Source organism: Ochlerotatus camptorhynchus, unplaced genomic scaffold, assembly GCF_037179485.1.
Source record: "Ochlerotatus camptorhynchus isolate MF236.1 unplaced genomic scaffold, CSIRO-AGI_Acam_v1.1 ptg000217l, whole genome shotgun sequence".
In the NCBI taxonomy this organism is placed as follows: Eukaryota; Metazoa; Arthropoda; class Insecta; order Diptera; family Culicidae; genus Ochlerotatus; species Ochlerotatus camptorhynchus.
The window spans coordinates 185,301-204,820 of NW_027040707.1; the positions used below are offsets into that span (position 1 = coordinate 185,301).

Below are 19,520 nucleotides of genomic sequence, written 5' to 3' on the forward strand. Positions count from 1 at the left end.
TAATGTGGGTGGCTCCTAACGGAACTATCTACCTACCCTCTTCTAAAGATCATTCTCTAGCTAATAAATTATCACACTAAAGCTTCATGTTAGATAGCATTTCCAACCAACTTTGAAAACCTACCTACTTGAGCAGCATGCAGCGAAGTAGCCAAGCTCCAAAAATTTGTTGCAGATAACGGTAAGATGGTTGAAGAAGTCAATACTCAAGTTTTTCGACTTGAGGTTGACTACACCATCCATACCCGCGGCCTTCATGTTTTTAGTGCTTCTAACAGCTGCTATCACCTCATCAGCCGATATTCTACTATAATCAGGCACTACTACGGGGGTGTCAGCAACTCTAGACATTGCCTCCAGTACGGCAGGCTCATGGAGACTCAACATGGTTTGGACAAGATTATGTGCTATCATAAAATTTTGGCCAAGAGCATTCGGCTTTTCAACTCGGGGTTATTAGTAGGAATGGGTCTGAGTTCTGGTCAACAGAGAAAAGTGGAGCGATTGTTCTCGACTTATTTTTCAAAATTTTGGTTATCTTCCAAAATGGGTTTGCAGAATCTGGGAGAAAGCGAATCTTGTTGGCAAAATCGTTATTTCTGAGTTCCACCTGGATAATTTGGTTAGCCTATTGGCATTGGTCTTCAAGTGGGGCAGCCCAGAACGCTGGAACTGCCTACAAATGGTGTTACGGAGCCTGATAAGATCTTTGGTTGGGCTGTCAAGGTTCAGAGTATGACTCACCTGTCTGGATGTTGGTACGTGTTGCTCCCTGGGGATATCGCCTCTTCGATGGTTTGCAGACACTGATCGACTTCTTCGAACGACTCCAGTAGGACGTTGTAGTCGATTGCTGTTTCCACACAGCGCTGATACTGCTGATACACGATGGTACTTTCGCCGAGAAACTTGAAGCCTATTGGCCGAGGAACCTACATCGGCCACCACCGGATAGTGGTCCGAGCTCTGGTTGAGAGATGCTATCGCCAATGTTGCTGATGAAGATGTCGATGGTGGCATGAGCTCCGGATCGACTCCACCGGGTGGGAGTGTCCGGACACAGTATGTTGTAGTGGGATTCCTGCATAATTGTATAATATTGTGCCGTTCTGATTACACCGACTATTGCCCCAGGCTTGATGCTTGGCGTTCAGGTCGCCAGCGATAATGAAATTTTGCCGCCGTCGTGTTAGCTTGATGATGTCGCTTCGGAGGACTGCGGCCGAGCCGTCCGTAATGTTGGTTTGCTTAGGGCAGTAGACCGCGATGATGGGGATTGGACCAAGCGATGTGTTCACCTCAACTTCGATGGCTTCGATAGTTTTCAGCTGGATGCTTGGTAGTAGCCAACAGCTGATTTCTGTCTCGCAACGATGGCCTTCTCCGGAGCTGGTTCGGTCCAGCATTACGAGCCGAAAGTCGCGAAGGACCATGTTCAGCTCGGGTTTTAAGTGAGTCTCGGTGATGACGGCTATGTCGATGTGCCGTTCGTTGAGAATGTCAACAAACTCGATGTTTTTACTCTTCAAGGAGCAAGCATTCCAATTTACGATCTTGATGGCTTCATGATCCATACTTAATGACAAGGGAAAGGGCAGCATGTAGCTGTTCAGTCTTGCAGGTGTGCATGATGATTATGACCTCGACCACGAGCATCACAAGTTCCTCCGAGGTGAACGGAGAATCGTCGACAGGCTCACCTGAGACAGCACCAGCGTATGGTAAACCAGAGGCGGTGGAGGAACCTGGAATTGGCTGAGCTGCAGCAGTGGCGAGACGATGCTGAACTGACCGACTGTTGGGAACCATTTGTATACTTATAGGATTGGCTTGTTGGTTGTTGAGCGGAAGCGGGGCTAGGTTCGGAACATGTCGACGGGACTGGAGAGCTGGGTGCAGAACTTCCGTGAGTGCAGGAGGCGAACGATGATTACGGAGGCGACCAGGTTGATTGTTGATTGTAGCCTTCCGACGGATATTCATGAACTCCACTCGCTTGGGACATCCTCGATTGGAGGCTTGGTGGTTTCCACCGCAGTTGACACACGTTGGCTCGATGTCGTCATCTTGCTCACAGGACGCAGTTGAGTGAGTTCCAGCAAACTTTCAGCAGTTTGTCTTCATATGGCAGTTTTTGGTGCCATGGCCGTAGGAGAGGCAGATCATACACTACGTAACATCAAGATGTTGGGGTTTGTAATGCTCCCAACTGATGATGACCTGATACAGTTCCCGAATTTTGGATCTCAGAGCCGTAAGACTAGTGGATCCTTTCGTGAAGTGCACCAGGAACAACTAGTCACGGAAGCTGGTGTTGTGATTGGAACACCGGTTCATCGAGTACACCGCATTAGGATTTCACCGCAGCCGCCTCGAACGACGCACGCTATGTCTGAAGGCATTTTTTTGCAACTTTCGTGTAACCCAGTTTTTTCTTCACAAGAAGTTAGTATTGATTCTAACAATCAAATCTGTGAAGGTTTTAAAATATTTCATCTTGGGATGTTTGAGAAAAAGTGTTTTGAAGTTTACTTAGCTGTTTTCAAAGGCGTATACGGACTATTGATGATACAAAACTGTTAAGGATCGAAACAAATTCTGCTGAATGTGATTCAAAATGGGATTAAAGTTGTCAAAATACTAAGTTTTAATGGTATAGTAAGATTCCCTCTTCGGTACCGTCAGATATCGTAACTATGTCTTGATCTCAGAATGTTTAAATTAATTAAAAAAAAAATGGTTCAGTCTCTAAATTTACTATTATTGAGCCATTCCATTGCAAAACGATATATTGGTTCTCAAAATTTGGTAAAAAATTGTAATTTTGTCCCTTATTGCAAAATATTTTCTTTATTTTGTCGTTAGGGTGACCATTTCAACGTTATGGTAGTCCAAAAACTAGTTTTTTTTATTTTATTTTTCAAAACGACTTTTTTCTAAAATTTATAACTTTTGAACCAGTGGGCCGAGTTCAAAGACCAAAATATCAAATGCAAGGTAATTAAAAATACTTGTAATGATATGACACAATGAAATATATTGATTGTATTAATTTATTATGGTTTTCATGGTTTGTTGATAGAGGGCGCAATGTGTTTTTATAATTTTCCTGTTTTACACTGGCTTTTTTACACAAAAAATCTAAAAATCAGGGATGTGCTGTTTTTCATTAGCTGATGATCAAAATTTCATCCTTCGAAAACTGCACGTTTATCAGGCAATGGCGTTTATCAAGCACATACAATGGCGACCAGCGAATCCAAATTGCTGAGTCGAATTTGCGGCAGCCATCATATTGCGTTATTGGGATCATTCTTGGTCACATTTCATAAGGGAAGCGTTAAATAGAAAGATATATCGCAACAAATTCTCTTTATTATATTGCGCGTTTCACACCAAATTGGACTAATAAGCGCGTCCGTTTACGTCTAATCGTCTTGGTGTCTTCGGTGCACTTATTCCTTATGATGCAAGCAATAAGTGCTCCGGAGACATCAAAACGATTTGACGGAAACGTGCATCAAACTTTTTGCATTTTTGTGACAGTCCAGTTTCAGATGCAATCAGCAATACCTGTTTTCTTAGACATAGAGTGGGAGTTGTTCCACCAACGACCCGATTAGACAGCCAATATAAGTTACATTTAAATTCAAATCCCTGTTCATAAGTTTTCCCATGATTTCGTTGAACTTCGATGAAATTCTTCAAACTTTTCTTATGTTCTTCAAACGTTTCTAAGTTTGGCATTTTTACCAAAATTCTCAGATATTTTTTAAAGTTCACAGTACTTCCTTATGTTATTAAATTTTCCCTGTAGTTCACAGACCATCCTAAAGCTAGCAAAAATTTCCTCACGTTTGAAGAAGTTTTTGCAGAGCATCATTGAAATTCATATAATGTTGCTATAGTTCACAGAACTCTTTTGAAGTTCGTAAAACATTCCAGGAGGACATTGAACTCCCCTGAAGCTCACAAAATGTCCCTGAAGTTGGCAGAATTTTCCTGAAGTTTATAGAACTTTCTGAAAATCGAAGCAAATATTTAAAGTTTGAAGAATTCTGCTAAAGTTTGTAGAACTTCCCTAAAGTTTAATGATCTTCTCTGAAAGTTGTTGAATTTATCTGCTTCTTTGGAGGAACTTATTTGAAGTTCGCAGAATTTCCTAGAAAGTCGCTGAACCTGCCTGAAAGTTTCCTTAGACAAAATATGGGAATTGCATTGAAGCTCTAACAATTGACCACTTTGTCAAGCAGTTTTGGCGTGATTTTCTACCAGCGATTTCACAAAACTGGATCAACTAATTTCTATTTTTTTTTATGAAACGCACAAATGTTGGCTACTTTTCTCGTGGTTCTAGAAGAAAAATCTCAAAATAATGTTTTATTTCAAAGTTCGAGTGGTAGTAAACGTCATTTTAACTGCTCGAATGAAGTGGTTAATTCTGTAGTAATTCAAGGTGAGGACTACCTAAACTCACTGGGAAAGAGTAGATAACCTGTGAGTTTCATTCCTGTATTAAAAGGCATTACCGGTTAAACGATTTTCAAACCAATTCGTCATGGTTGCCACAATTTATTTTCGATCTCGCCGTTGAGTCAAACATATTTTTTTTTTAAATCCAAGCAAATTTTCTACTCCTCAGGATGTTTTGGTGGCAAATGCCACCTTCGCCACCTGCTGCGTACGGGACACACAACTTTCGGATATAGCCGGCGCCGGTGGTGTAGTGGTAAGCGTGACTGCTTTCTAACACCCCAATGGGTCTGGGTTCAATCCCAGCCGAGGTCGGTGGGATTTTTCTGAGGCATAAAAATCTCTGGTCACGTCTTCCTTCGGAAGGGAAGTAAAACCGTTGGTCCCGGCCCATGTGTGCTGAATTGGTGCGATATCCTACGCAGGTGTGGAAGCTGCCTTCCTGCACATTCGATTGCCGTCAATTTATTTTTACTGAGATCACAGCAAAATTTATGTTTGTTAGCCGAGACCTAGGCAAAATTCCCGTTTGTTAACTGAATCTCGGCAAATTTTTCACTGAGATCCAGCAAAATAGATTGCCGAGCTGCTCGGTGATGCCCATCTCGGCAAAAAAAATCTAAGTGTGTGCATTTGTTCAATTCGTAATAGTTTTGTATCGCAATATACGCCTTCCTAATCGGGTTTGTAAACTTCAAAACACTTTTTCTCAAAAAACCCAAGATGCATTATTTTAAAACCATCACAGATTTGATTGTTAGGATCAATACTAACATCCTGTGAAGGAAAATCTGAGGTACATGAATGTTGCAAAAAAAGTGCCTTGAAACATGGCGTGCGACGGTAATCCAAGCAAAACCACCTTCAGTGGCTTGCTCGATGGCAGATCATGCGTGAAGAAGTCCACGTTGTTGTCCTTCAGGAAACATCCTATTTGTTTGTACTCCGCCAGGCTGGAGCACATGATTTTGGTACCGATGCTGCAAACCGTGAAGCGAGACAGTAGCTTGTGTGTTGCCAGTTCGGCACCCAGATTGGCAACATTCTTCACCGGCGTGAAAAGCGGGGTAATCCGCTTTCTTCTAGCAATGAGATCGGCGTCACCATCGCCACGTTTTGAATATCAAGATCCAAATAATCATAATTTAACATTTTGTAACGAACTGTCATAAACTCAACATATTAGGGTATACGTCCCTAACCTCGGTCTAATATGCAGCCATAGATTACGTTTTTAATCATAACTCATCAATTAATTTACCTGCAAACGATATTCTACTGCTAAATGGTATGCTTAGATATGCTTATCATGTCGTTTGCTATCAGGAACCGCAAAAAGTTGAAAAACTTACTTTTTTTAAGACAAAAACTCACCAGGGAAATGTATGTAATATCGGTCTATTGTCCTCAAATTGGGTCTATTTATGGATGCAACTTCGTCCTATCCTGTTTGATTCTCAAAAAAAACGCTCTTGGTAACGTTTTCTTATGTATTTTTTTTTATCACTATCACTGTTAACTTAATACTCTTCATTCCTCAAAACATTTCTTAGAGAAAATTTTACGAAAACTACATTAAATCACTCAAGTTAAAAATTAAAAATTAAAAATTTCGCTTATCGTCTTTCGACCGCAGAATATCTAAATCAAAACATTGTGATGTTCATTATACAGATTTGGCAGAAAAAATCTCCCTTCCTGTTCGTTCCTTATCATCCAAATGCAAACCACATTGTTGATGTTACTCTTATTGCTATATGCTGTCAAATGAATTTCATGGGCCAAAGTTAGGAACATAGAAAAGAAATGTGTCCCTAAAGTTGGGTCCATGATTTACTTGTGAAAACGTTGTTAAACAATTAAAATAAACATAAAATATTCAAACAGTAACTGTGAGTTTTACGTCTAGTGTGTATTATCAGGTAATTCCATTCAATAAATGCCATAATCAGGCCATTTGATGATCGTCAGTGCAACCTTCCCATCTTAACCTTAGAAGTCATGGCGGCTAAAAACTCCGAACAGAGTGATATTCTCAACCAGTTTTATTACTTACGAGAGCTGAAAATGTATTGAAATGTTGTGATATAAATTGATTTGTGTGTGGTACACATTTATCAATCATCAGTGATCAATATTTTCCTTATTTTTTGTGTAATATTCCTTAATTAATTATTTATTTGCGTGATAGGCCGAATGAAAGGACTAGACCCACATTACATACCGTAACCCTATATAACAAAAATATAAATGGATATTCAACCTCCTATCATTTCGACTAAAATGTATCCCATGATTTGTTTGTTTCAATGAACTGATCACAAGAAATGAAATTGGCATTCCAAAATCTTCAAGATTTAAGGGGGTAGTACACGCTGTAACTTTAAAAAATCGATATTTTTTAAGCCTAAAAAGTTCTAGATTACCCGAAGTCTGTCCGACATTCCGTTCGAAAGTAATAACGCCAAAACGCGAACCAAAGTCCTGACCCGCGCTCCGACGTCTCAAAACTTCATACGCGTTTTTCTCGAAACATGATTTTTTCCAGATGGCGTGGGTGATATCTCAAGAACTTTTCATCCGATTTGCAATCCGTTTGAAATAATATATCCTTAACTACTTTTTCCACCTGTGTACGTAGCCGCTTTCTATATCTCAATTTTAGGTGCACACTTTTGTCTTTATTATTCGTGTGAAAAAAAAATAAATTTATTTTCAAATCGTCAACAATTTTTTTATATCAACATATCGAAAAAATCCTGCATACGTTGATTGGAAATGTATCTAAAAATGTTTGTTTTATGTTCACATGGGCCTTTAGTGGAACCCACGCCGCTAAGGACAATTCGGCGGGCAGTGCCTGGCGGCACCTACATTCATGAATAAATAAACCTACGCATTTCCTTTTTTATTAGATGTTGATTTAGCCCCGAAAAACACCTAAAAAAAGGCTGTTTTCCGGGCCACCAGAGTATACTACCCCCTTAAAGTAAACCATTCGAATCATCGAAATAAAATCTGTTTATCTTGAGACTATCTGCTATTGCAATTCTAACGAATGCTTATTTTTAGGACCTATTAACAAGCCCTCCACTATCTTATTTCGCATTTACAGTTAATTATCATGTCAATGACCTATTGACAAGCTATCCAAAAATCGGTGCCTACTGCTCTCTCCTTTATCGTAAAAATCAGAAATTCCATTTCACAACCATATTCCAACCTTATGAAATATTAGAATCTACTAATCGACATCACAGGTGCACATCAATTTTGTTTAACAGTACAAATAAGGCTATAATTATCTCTTCGTCGTGGTCCTCGGTCGATATCGAGCGTACATTTGTTCTGTCACCTTGTTCCTACCACTGTCGAAAAATCATTCCATGTTTCACCGTATTTTGAAATGATTAACCGCTTGGCCCGTATTTATTTTCAGAATCAATATTCATTTGCCTAGTATTCGTGAACGCTTCAATTATTTATGGAACACCATACGAACGCATAGAGTAAAGTGGGGCAAGTGTAAACCTTGGCCCACTTAGTAATGGAACAAACTGTTTTGCTTATTACAGCGCTTCTAGTGGACGTTTTCGGAAGCTTTTGACGTATATTTGTTGACAAGTGAATTTTTTCTACTCTGAAAACTACTGGGTAATTATGAAGAGGAAAATGATGGTAAAAGGTACAGTCTTCAAAAGACGCCCACATTAATCAGGATTCTATCATATATATCAATCATAATAATGAAATACTTAGGTTATAATCTTCATACATGATATCATAATACCGCTTCCAAAAATGGTAATGTTTTATCAAAATGCAAAAAATCTAATATAGGGGAAATGGCTCTATCGTTGGCCTATGGATCTAAGATTGGGCCCATCGCTAAAAATCCGCTATTTATCAATTTTACCAAGATGACCACGTCATTGGGACGGCACTTAAAGATATTTTTGGTCGCTATTGAAAATTTGTTCGATTGCTAAATGTATGTATGGGCCCAAATAAGGGGCATTGAGGCCGGCATTACATCCATTTCCACTATTACATAGTATTCAAAATACAAAATATTTTTCTAGTGAGCTTGTATTCAGTAAAGGCTTCAATCCTGCTCATAATCATTGGACTATCATTTCGTTTATCTGCCTTTCGAATTAGTGCATACTCTTACCACGCTTTACCCTACACTGAGAGCGGGCGTGATGTTCCAGTTGCCAATCAACAGAAATGAAAACAAAATTGATTCAACCACCACCACCACATCCATTCGTCTCGAACCGGCATTCCTATAGCCTTTTCGCTGCTGATTAGATATTGCCATCTCACGCAAACCACCAACCACCGTTTATCAGTATTCCGGTTGGGGCTATTTAAATCAATACACTGCCACCCATCGGCCAGTTGGAAAGCGTGCAACAGGTTGTTCAGAACGTTCAATTTAACTCACCCAGCAGAAAGATGATGACGACGCGTAAAAAGATCACACCCATGTTCAACGATTATCTGTACGAAGCCATCCGTCGGATCGCCATCGAGCAGGGCTTCACGCCGGATCTGTTCTCGGTGGACTTCGACGAGGAGACCTGCATCGAGTGCGATGGGTTTGTGAGTTTCGTGTTCAAGGCCATCGTCTACGGTGACGATCGGGAGTTTGTGCTGTGGTGTAAAGTTCCGCCGAATGACGATCAGCGCTCGTTGGCCCTGTTCAAGAGGGAGGTGTTCTTCTATCGGGAAATTCTGCCGGCTTTCTACGAGTTTCAAGCGGAAAAAGGGATCTGCCGGGAGAGGGGAGAGGGATTCTACAGTGCCCCCAAGTGCTATCTGGCGCATTGTGAAGTGGAGAAGGAGGAACCGGAGGCAGTGATAATTTTGGAGTACGATGAGAACTACGAAAAGTGGGACTGGGACAAATTGGAACCGATCAATTTGGAGCACACAAAACTGTTGATGGAGCAGCTGGGGCGGTTACACGCTATTTCTTTTGCCATGAAGGAACAGAAGCCGGAAGCGTTTGAACATTTTAAACTGAAAGATGTTTTGGCGGAAAGGAACGATCTGGTTACGCTGATGAAGGAATCGTTTGACCGAGCTCTGACTACGATGAAAACGCGGTTTGCTGCAGAACAGGATAAGATTCAGCAGATAAAGGACGATGTGTTTCGGGAGTTGACGGCTTGTTCGGACCCGGAGAAGACCGAGCCATACTGCGTCGTCAGCCATGGCGATTGCTGGATCAATAATCTTATCTACTCGCATAACGAGGTAAGTCGGGGGGAATGGACATATGGTTGCTTATCGGTGAGAGCTAAATTTACTTGATTAATTACCAATATTTGAACTGATCGAAGATAGACGACGAGAATTGATTAGATTGTCAGGCTACGAAAGGGAACGGGGATGTTACTGATGTTACTCCCCAACGACCGTTAGTCGTTTATGAGTTAGTAAATAAGTTTGTGCCAAATCCAGTGCTGTCTTCGTGAAATTGGAGCTGGTTAGTCGCTATATGTTAGGATGGGCGGAACTCATATGATGGACCATACGTCGGTTTCCCAGAATGGAGGAGAGCCTTCAGGAAGGCCTCTATTTGCCTTCGGAAATAGATGCGGTGAAATCTGAAGTTGGTTACCGACCCACAACCCAACGAGTGTAAGCTAGAAGGTGATGTTACTTAATAAATCTTTATCAACATTACCAACATGAAATTCCTATAAAGTTAAGAAACTTTTAGAAATGTACAGAACTTTCAGCAAGCAACTCTTTATAAGCTCAAAGGAAACTTTTGAGAAGTTTCGAAATAACTTTAGAAACATCCGATGGAACTTCAGGGAAATTTAGAAGGCTCTAGGAAAACATCAAGGAAGTGTAGGAAGGAACTAGGGAAATTATCCAAGAACTCCAATTTCAATCCAGGCAAATTTCTGGTAAGCTCCAAGATATCTCCAGGAAAACTTCAAGGGAACTTCAGAAAAGTTGCAGGAAAACTACTGAAAAATTTGAATGCATTTTGAAGAAAGTTCTGAGGGATCTCCAGAGAAGTTCTGAATATACCTTTGGGAAGCTTTTAAGAATCCAAGTAACATTGCAGGTTTTATCGAGGTTTTATAGCATTCTACAGTCCAAATCATGGTCTACATAACCTTCATAAAACCAAAATTGTTACTTGGGAAACTTCAGGGACATTCTTAAGAAACTTCAGAAAAGTTCTAAGTGAACTTCAGGGAAGATCTGAGGGAACTCTGGAAACAGTTTTGAGGGAACTTTAGGAATGCTTTGAGGGAGCTTTAAGAAAGTTCTCATGAAACTTTATTAAATGTCTGAGGAAACTGTTAGACAGGAAACTTCAGGGCAGCTCCGAAATTTTTTTGGGGAAAATCTATGGGAGCTTTAGAAATGCCCTGAGGAAACTTTAAGATTGTTCTGATAAGAACTTAATAAAGTTGTGGTGAAACTTTTCGTAGAAAACTGGCAGAACGTTATAAGGGAACTTTAATGAAGATCGAAGAGAACTTCAGGAAAGTTCGAAGGGAACTTTAGGAAAGTTATAAAAAAATGTTAAGAATGTTCTGAGAAGACTCGAGAAAGTTCTGGGATGAGTAAAGTACATAGGAAACTTTAAATAAGTTATGAAGGAGCTTCAGAAAATGGTGAGGGAACTTTGGCAATGTTCGAGGGAACTTCAGGGAAGACTTGAAGGAACTCTGGGTGAAGTTTTGAGCAAACTTTAGAAATTCTCTAAAGAGGGAACTTTAAGAAAGTTCTGAAAAAACTTTATGAAATGTCTGAGGAAACTCTTATAAATGGAATATATGGGAACCTTAGGAATGCTCTGAGAAAGCTTTGAGAATTTTTTTTTATAGTCACTTTAACACTCTTGGGTCATTCGTGACTTGTCCGGGGGTGAGATTTGAACTCGTGACTTTGGCGTGAGAGGTAAGGATGTTAACCACTACGTCGGGGCCGCCCCCTACTTTGAGAATGCTAAGAAGAATTTAATAAAGTTGTGACGAAACTTTAATAACAAGTTCGTATTAAACTGTAAGAATGATATGAGGGAACTTGCGGGAAGTTCGGAGGGAACTTTATGAAAATTTATGAGAAAACGTTAAGAATGATTGACTTTAATAAAGTACATAGAAAACTTTAAGTAGGTTCTGAATAAACTTCGTAAAATTCTGAAGGAGATTTGAAAATGTTCTAGAGAACTTCAGGAAAGATCTGAAGGAAATCTGGGCGATGGTTTGGAGCGATTTTTGGGAATTCTCTGAGGGACCTTTAAAAAAGTTCTGATGAAACTTTATGAAATGTCTGAGGAAATTGTAAGACAGGGACCTACAGGGAAGTTCTAAAAGAACTTTATTAAAAATATATGGGAACTTTAGGAATGCTCTGAGAAAACTATGAGAATGTTTTAAGAAAAAAATAATAAAGTTGTGACGAAACTTTAATAACAAGTTCGTAGAAAACTGTAAAAAAAAGATGTGAGGGAGTTTTCGGGAAGTTCGGAGGGAACTTCAGGGAAGTTCTCAGGGAACTTTAGGAAATTTATGAGAAAACGTTAAGAATGTGCTGAGTAGACTTCTGGGATTGATTTTGATAAAGAACCAAGGAAACTTGAAGTAAGTTTTGAAGAAACTTCGTTAAATTCTGAGGGAGCTTTGGAAATTTTCGAGGGAGCTTCAGGGAAGATCTGAAGAAACTCTGGGCGATGTTTTGATCGAACTTTGGGAATTCTCTGAGGGACCTTTAAAAAAGTTCTGATGAAACTTTATGAAATTTCTGAGGAAACTGTAAGACAGGGAACTTCAGGAAAGCTCTGAAAGACTTTTAGGAAAAATGTATGGGAACTTTAGGGACACTCCGAGAAAACTTTGAGAACGTTCTATGAGGAATTTAAGGAAAGTTTTGATGAAACTTTAATAATTAATTCGTAGAAAACTGTTAGAAAGTTGTGAGAGAACATCATGGAAATTCTGATGGAACTTCAGGGAAGTTATGAATTCTAAGAAGACTTTAAGCATGCTCTGGGATGTCTTTAATAAAGTGCAGAGAAAACTTTAAGAAAGTTCTGAAGGAACTTCTGCAAAATTTTGAGTTAACTTTGGAAATTCTCGAGGGAACTTAAGGAAAGTTCTGAGGAAACCTTGAGAAAATTTCGAGGGAGCTTAAAGAAAGGCGTGAAACAACTTCATGGAATTCCTAGGGAACTTCTGGAAAGTTCTGGCTTCAGGAATGTTATGATGAAGCTTTAAGATAGTTCTGATGAAGCTTAAATAAAGTTTAAAGAAAAGTTCAGGAAAGCTCTGAAGGACCTTCACGAAATTTCGGTAGAAACTTTAGGAAGGTTCTGCTGAAACTTTTAGAAAGTTCTGGGGAAGCTTTAAGAAAATTCCTAGGGAACTTCTGGAAAGTTCTGGCTTGAGGAATGTTATGATGAAGCTTTAAGATAGTTCTGATGAAGCTTAAATAAAGTTTAAAGAAAAGTTCAGGAAAGCTCTGAAGGACCTTCACGAAATTTCGGAGAAACTTTAGGCAAGCTCTGCTGAAACTTTTAGAAAGTTCTGGGGAAACTTTAAGAAAATTCCAAGGAAACTTCTGGAAAGTTCTGGCTTCAGGAATGTTATGAGGGAGCTTTAAGATAGTTCTGATGAAGCTTAAGTAAAGTTTAAAGAAAACTTTAGGAAAGGTCCGAAGGACCTTCACGAAATTTCGGAGAAACTTTAGGAAAGTTCTTAGGTAACTTCAGAAAAGTTGTGAGGAGACTTAAAGAAAGTTTTGAAGGAACTTTACGGAAGTCCTCAAGAATCTTTAAGGAACTTTGGAACAGTTCTGGGGAAAGAGTTTAGTTAACTTTGAATATTAATTTTATTCTAAAGAAATTTTTGGGAAGTTCAGAGGAAAATTTAAAAACGTTCTGATGAAACTTTGAAAAAGTTCTAAAGAAACTTTAACAGAGTTCACTGGTAAGTTTTAGAAAGTTTGGAAGAAACATTAAGAAAGGTCTGAGGAAACTTTAGAGAAGTTCTGATGAGACTTTATGAATGTTCTTAGGAAACATTTAGAAAGTTTTGAGAGAAATTTAAAATAGTTCTGTAGAAACTTTACGATAGTTCTGAGGGAATTTTAGAGAAGTTCTCAGGGAACTTTAAGAAAATTCTGTTGTGTTTTTAAAGAAACTTCTGAAGCAACGTTAAAAATGCTGAGAAGACTTTTTGAAAATTCTGAGGAAACTTTGACAAAGTTCCGAGGGACCTTCAGGGAAGCTCTGATGGAGCCTTAGAGATGTTCTGAGGGAACTTTTGGAAAATTCTGAGGAAACTTTTAGAAACTCCTGAGAAAACTTATGGGAAGTTATCAAGAAATATTAGGGATGTTCTGAGCCAATTTTCAAAAAATTCTTAAGGAACAGAGGAAATATTTTGAGGGAGCTTTGAGAATGTTGTGAAGGAATATTAGGGAAATTCTGAGGAAACTGGAAGAAAGTTCAGAGCAGACTTTATCGCTGGAATAGTTAAGAAAGGTCTAAGGGAACATCAGAGCAGCTCTGATGATGAAGCTTTACCGAAGTTCTGAGGGAACTTGTTTAAAGTTCAGAAAGAACCCAAGAGAACCTGATTTGGAACTTCAAGGTAGTTCTGAGGAAATTTTAGGGAATGTCTCAGGAAACTCTGAAGGAAATACCTGAGAATTTTTAAACATAAAGTTCTGTGGGAACTTTAAGAAAGGTCTGAGGGAAGTTGGGGAAAGTTCTAAGGGAACTTTTGAGGAGTTCAGAGGAAACTTTACAAATGATCTAAGGAAACTTAAGAAAGTTCCAAGGGAGCGCCAGTGAAGTTCTGAGGGAGCTTTAAGGATGTTCTGAGGGGACTTTAAGAAAGTTCTGATGAAGCATAAAGAAAGTTTTGATGAAACCTTTAGAAACTTCTCAAGGGGCTTTACGAAAGTTTTTATGGAATTTAAGGGAAGGTCACAAATGTTTTGAGGGAACTTAAATGAAGATTGAAATAACTCTTATGTTGTTCTAAAGGAACATTTATTATGTTCTAATGTAACATTAATGAAGTTGTAAAAGAACGTTAATTAAATTTTAAAAGAACTTTAATGAAGTTCTAAAAGAACTTTAGAGAAGCTCTGAGGATTTTTTTTTAATTCTTTAGAAACTATAACAAAGTTGCAAGAAAATCTTAGGAAAGATCGGAGGAAACATTAAGAAGGTTTGAAGAAAGTTCAGAGGATTTTTTTTTAATTATTTAGAAACTATAACAAAGTTGCAAGAAAATCTTAGGAAAGATCGGAGGAAACATTAAGAAAGGTCTGAAGAAAGTTCAGGGAAGTTTTGAGGGCTAAAGTTCGGGTTAAAATTTATAAATATTCTTTGGAAATTTTAAGAAAGATTTTAGAGAACCTTAACATAGTTCTTAAGAAACTTCACGAAAGTTTTCAGGAAACATTATAAAAAATCTGAGGAAACTCTAGCAAAGTTTTGAAGCTTTTTTTAGAATGTTCTGAGGAAACTTCATTATAGTTTTGAGAGAACTTTGTAGAAGTTTTGAGGGAACTCTATCAAAGTTCTTAGAGAACTCTAGCAAAGTTCTGAAGAACTATTATGAAAGAAACTTTATGAAAGTTCTGAAAAGACTTTTAGAAAGTTTAGAGGAAATTTTAAGAAAGTTCCAAGGGAAGTTCTGATGGAGCTTTAGGGGTGTCCTGCAGGGTCTTTCGTGACCTCTGAAGAAACTTTTAGATAGTTATGAGGGAATTTAAAAAAAATCTGATGCAAATTAAAAAAAGTTCTGAGAAAACTTTAAGAAACTCCTGAAGGAACTTTAAGGATGTTCTAAGAAAACTTTACGAAAATTACGAGGAAGTTTTTGGTCAATTTTGAGGAAATTTTGGAAAAGTTCTGCAGAAACATTAGAGAAGTGCTAGGGAAACTTTACAAAGTTCTGAGGGAACTTGATGAAGAACTCTAATGAAGTTCTAAAGGAACTTTCATTAAGTTCTAAAGGAACTTTAATGAAATTGTAAAGGAACTTTAATGAATTTCTAAAAGAACTTTAGAGAAGTTCTGAGGATTTTTTTTAATCTTGAGAGACTATAACAAAAATGTAAGAAAATCTTGGGAAAGATCGGAGGAAGTATTTTTGGAAGGTCTGAGGAAAGTTCTGACGACTAAAGTTCGGGGGAAAATTTATAAATGTTTTTGATGGGGGCGACCCCGGCGCAGTAGTTAACAGCCATACCTCTCACGCCAAAGTCACGAGTTCAAATTTCACCCCCGGACAAGTCACGAATGACCCAAGAGTGTTAAAGTAGCTATAATTAAAAAAAATACATATACATATATAAATGTGTTTTGGAAATCTTTAGATAGTTTTGAGCGAACCTTAAGATAGTTCTGAAGAAACTTTATACAAATTCTGATGGAACTCTAGCAAGTTTTGAAGCCTTTTTTTGAATATTCTGAGGAAATTTTATAGACGTTTTAAGAGAACTTTGTATAAATTCTGAGGGAACTCTAGCAAAGTTCTGAAGAATTTTTAATAAAGATCTGAAGAAACTTTATGAAAGTTCTGAAGAGACTTTTAGAAAGTTCAGAGCAAGTTGTAAGAAAGTTGCAAGGGAACTTCAGGCAAGTTCTGATGGAGCTTTAGGGATGTCCTTCGGGATATTTCGTGATATATGAGGAACATTTAAAAAAAGTTCTGATGCGACTTAGAGAAAGTTCTGAGAAAACTTTAAAAACCCTGAAGGAACTTTGAGAAAGTTCTAAGAGAACTTTAGGCAAATTATGAGGATGTTTATTGGTAAATTTTGAGGAAAGTTTGGGAAAGTTCTGCAGAAACATTAGAGAAGTGCTAGGGAAACTTCACGAAGTTCTGAGGGAACTTGATGAGGAACTCTAATGAAGTTCTAAAGGAACTTTTATTAAGTTCTAAAGGAACTTTTATGAAGTTGTAAAGGAACTTTAATGAAGTTCTAAAGGAATTTTAGAGAAGTTCTGAGGTTTTTTTATTAATCTTTAGAGACTATTACAAAGTTGCAAGATCGGAGAAAGCATTAAAAAAGGTCTGATGATAGTTCAGGGAAGTTCTGAGGGCTAAAGTTCAGGGAAAAATTCATAAATATTCTTTGGAAATCTTAAGAAAGTTTTGAGAGAACCTTGAGATAGTTCTGAAGAAATTTCATGAAAGTTCTGAGAAAAGTCTATAGAAATCTAAGGGAACTATGAGAAAACGTTTAAATAGTTATGAAGGAAGTTTACAAAAGTTCTGATGCGACTTAGAGAAAGTTCTGACAAAACTTTAAGAAACTCCTGAAGGAACTTTAAGGAAATTCTAAGGGAACTTTACGAAAATTATGAAGATGTTTTATGGTACATTTTGATGGAAGTTTGGGAAAGTTCTGAAGAAACATTAAAGAGTTCTAGGGAAACTAAACGAAGATCTGAGGGAACTTTATAGAATTTTTGCGGGAACTTTAAAGAAGTTCTGAGGGACCTTTATAGAAGTTCTCATGAAATTTTAAATAAGTTCTGATGAAACTCTAGTAAAGTGCTGAAGAATATTTTAAAGTTCAGAGCAAATTGTAAGAAAGTTCCAAGAAAAATTCAAGCAAGTTCTGAGGGAGCTTTAGGGATGTCCTGTGGAACACTACCGATCATTAGTTTAAGGACACCCCCAAAAAGCCATGCAAATATGTTTTGTTCAATTATCTCTCATTTTACGTTCAATTTTCGATCTCCAAAGGTCATTTGAATGGTATGAATGGTAAAGCATAAGTGTTCTACTACTACTTTTATTTCAAAATTTGGCCAATCCAATTCTGTGAAAATCAGTCACGATTCTACAGAGTAAATTTTAAAAAATATTGTAACCTTGGGTGAACTTTTAGCACACAAAATTTGAAAATTATATTGAACAATTTGCCTAAGGGAAAAGTTCCATTCAATACCTTTCAAATGATTTAAAGAGAACGGAAATTGGACGTAACATGATAGAGATATGAACATAACAAATTTGTCATGTTTTTTTGGGGGTGTCCTTAAACTTATGCTCGGGAGTGTATCTTATGAGAACTTTTAAGGAAAATTTTAGATAGTTATGAGGGAACTTTATAAAAGTTATGAGGAGGCTTAGAGAAAGTTCTGAGCAAAGGTTAGAAACTCCTGAAGGAACTTATGAAAGTCCTGAGGAAATTTTTTGAAGGCTCACAGTTTACATTGAGAAATGTCTAAGGGAACACCAGGAAGCTCTGATGAACTTTAGAGAAGTTCTGAGAGAACTTTAAAAAAGTGTTTGAAAGACAGCCTGCTCTTGTGGAACATCAAGAAAGTTCTGAGGAAATTTTGGGGAGGGTATGAGGGAACTATGAAGGAAAGTCTGAGGGAACTCTGAAGGAAGTTCTGAGGAATATTTTAAAAAGTTAAGGAGATTTTTAAAATGTTCTAAGGAAGTTTTAAGAAATGTTGGACGTCTGAGGAATCTTCAGGGAAGTTTTAAGGGAACATTAGGGAAATTTGGAGGATACTTTCTAAATGTTCCTAGGAAACATAAAGTAAGTTTTGAGGGAATTGAAAGAAAGTCCCGAAGCAACTTCACGGAACTACTGAGGGAACTTTAGGGAAGTTCAGAAGAAACATGAGGGAAGTTCTGATGGAACTTAAACGAGATTCTGAGGGAACTTTTGGAAAGTTCTGAGGGAACCTTGCGAAGGTTCTTCAAGACCGACAGAATTTTCGGGTTATGTTCTGATGGGACTTCTGAGATATTCCGAAAACAGAAAATACTTAATAAAAATTCCGTTGGATCTTTTGAGAAGTTCTTAGGAAATGGAAGTTCCAAGCAAAGATCGAAGAAGTTCTGTAAGAAGATCATAAAAGTTTGGAAGAAAAATTAAAGAACCTCCGAGAAAACTTGAGGAATTTTCTGAAAGAACTTTAGGGAAGTTGCTATAGAATTTCAGTCAGATCGTGACAAAAGAGACCATCATCAATTTGACCCACCCTGGGCCCTAATCAAGCTTAAATCATGGATCGACCAAAACTTGATTCAAGCCCCACGCAATTATTTGTTTAATCATTATGGTCACTCAAGGGTCATTCGTGATTTGTCCGTGGATGACAATTGAACTTGTGCCTTTGACATGATTTAACTACGTCCCTGCACCCAAAATTGTGTGTACCTTCACAAGTTTGATTGGTTTCAAATTGAAGATATTACTTTTCTCAAACATATCCTGATCGCTAAGTGACTGAAAGTCAATCTAATAAAAAAAAAAGAACCTGATCACTAATAGTTTAATCTATCCGATTTTAGAACATAAGTGCAAATCACGTCATACATCTTCCAACCTCCTCACATGACAGCCCAATTTAGCAGTCGCCGGAAAACTAATAATCGATTTCTTTTCCTTCCAGAACAACACCGCCATCAGTGTCGTCCTCACCGATTGGCAATCGTCCCGGTACGCTAGCCCGTTCCTGGATCTGGGCTACTTCTTCTTCTTGTGCTCCGGTGCCCAGTTCCGTTTGGACCACATGGATGCTCTGCTGCAGCACTATCACAACGCACTCAAGGACCTACTGGATCGCTTGGGTGGAGACACGGCTCGTCAGTTCCCATTCACCGCACTACTCCGGTTGGTCAAACCCTACCGGGAACTGCTGCTGGACGGTTAGTTGCGGGAGTTGGAATTTATGTTTCGATCTAATAAATCATTGAAAACAAAAACAGGTGGCACAACTATTGCAGATTTAGGGGAGTTTTGCTTTTGTTTGGCTGCTGTGGTTTCGAAATGGGACCACTTTAGATACGGGGATCTCCATGGAAAATTGGTTCCCGCTTTGTGATAAGAAGCTTTTTTTTTGTTTGTGGTTGACGATGTGGGCGTGCGATAAAAGCGATAAAAGGAAATGGAAGGTCATCGATTTTCCAGAATGCTTTGTCAGTGTCGGTCCGATGATAGTGGGAGGAAAATCCATTTCACTTTTATTGTTATCCTGAATGGTTCGGGAAGGGAATTGACTAGGTATTGGACATTTT

General features: G+C 38.3%; 1 protein-coding gene across 1 annotated transcript; it reads left to right on the forward strand.

The window, feature by feature from the left end:
• The first annotated feature begins 8,901 nt into the window (after positions 1-8,901).
• Positions 8,902-19,193, forward strand: LOC135703629 (uncharacterized). The gene is made up of 2 exons (XM_065224906.1): positions 8,902-9,738; positions 18,896-19,193. Exons 1-2 carry the CDS (start codon positions 8,935-8,937, stop codon positions 19,154-19,156), a joined length of 1,065 nt encoding a protein of 354 aa, XP_065080978.1. The 5' UTR covers positions 8,902-8,934; the 3' UTR covers positions 19,157-19,193.
• Positions 19,194-19,520: the final 327 nt, after the last annotated feature.

Coding starts and splice junctions, on each gene's coding strand:
- LOC135703629 (XM_065224906.1), top strand. CDS start 8,935: ATGATGACGACGCGTAAAAAGATCACACCCATGTTCAACGATTATCTG. Junction 9,739..18,895: donor TTATCTACTCGCATAACGAG/GTAAGTCGGGGG, acceptor TTTTCCTTCCAG/AACAACACCGCCATCAGTGT.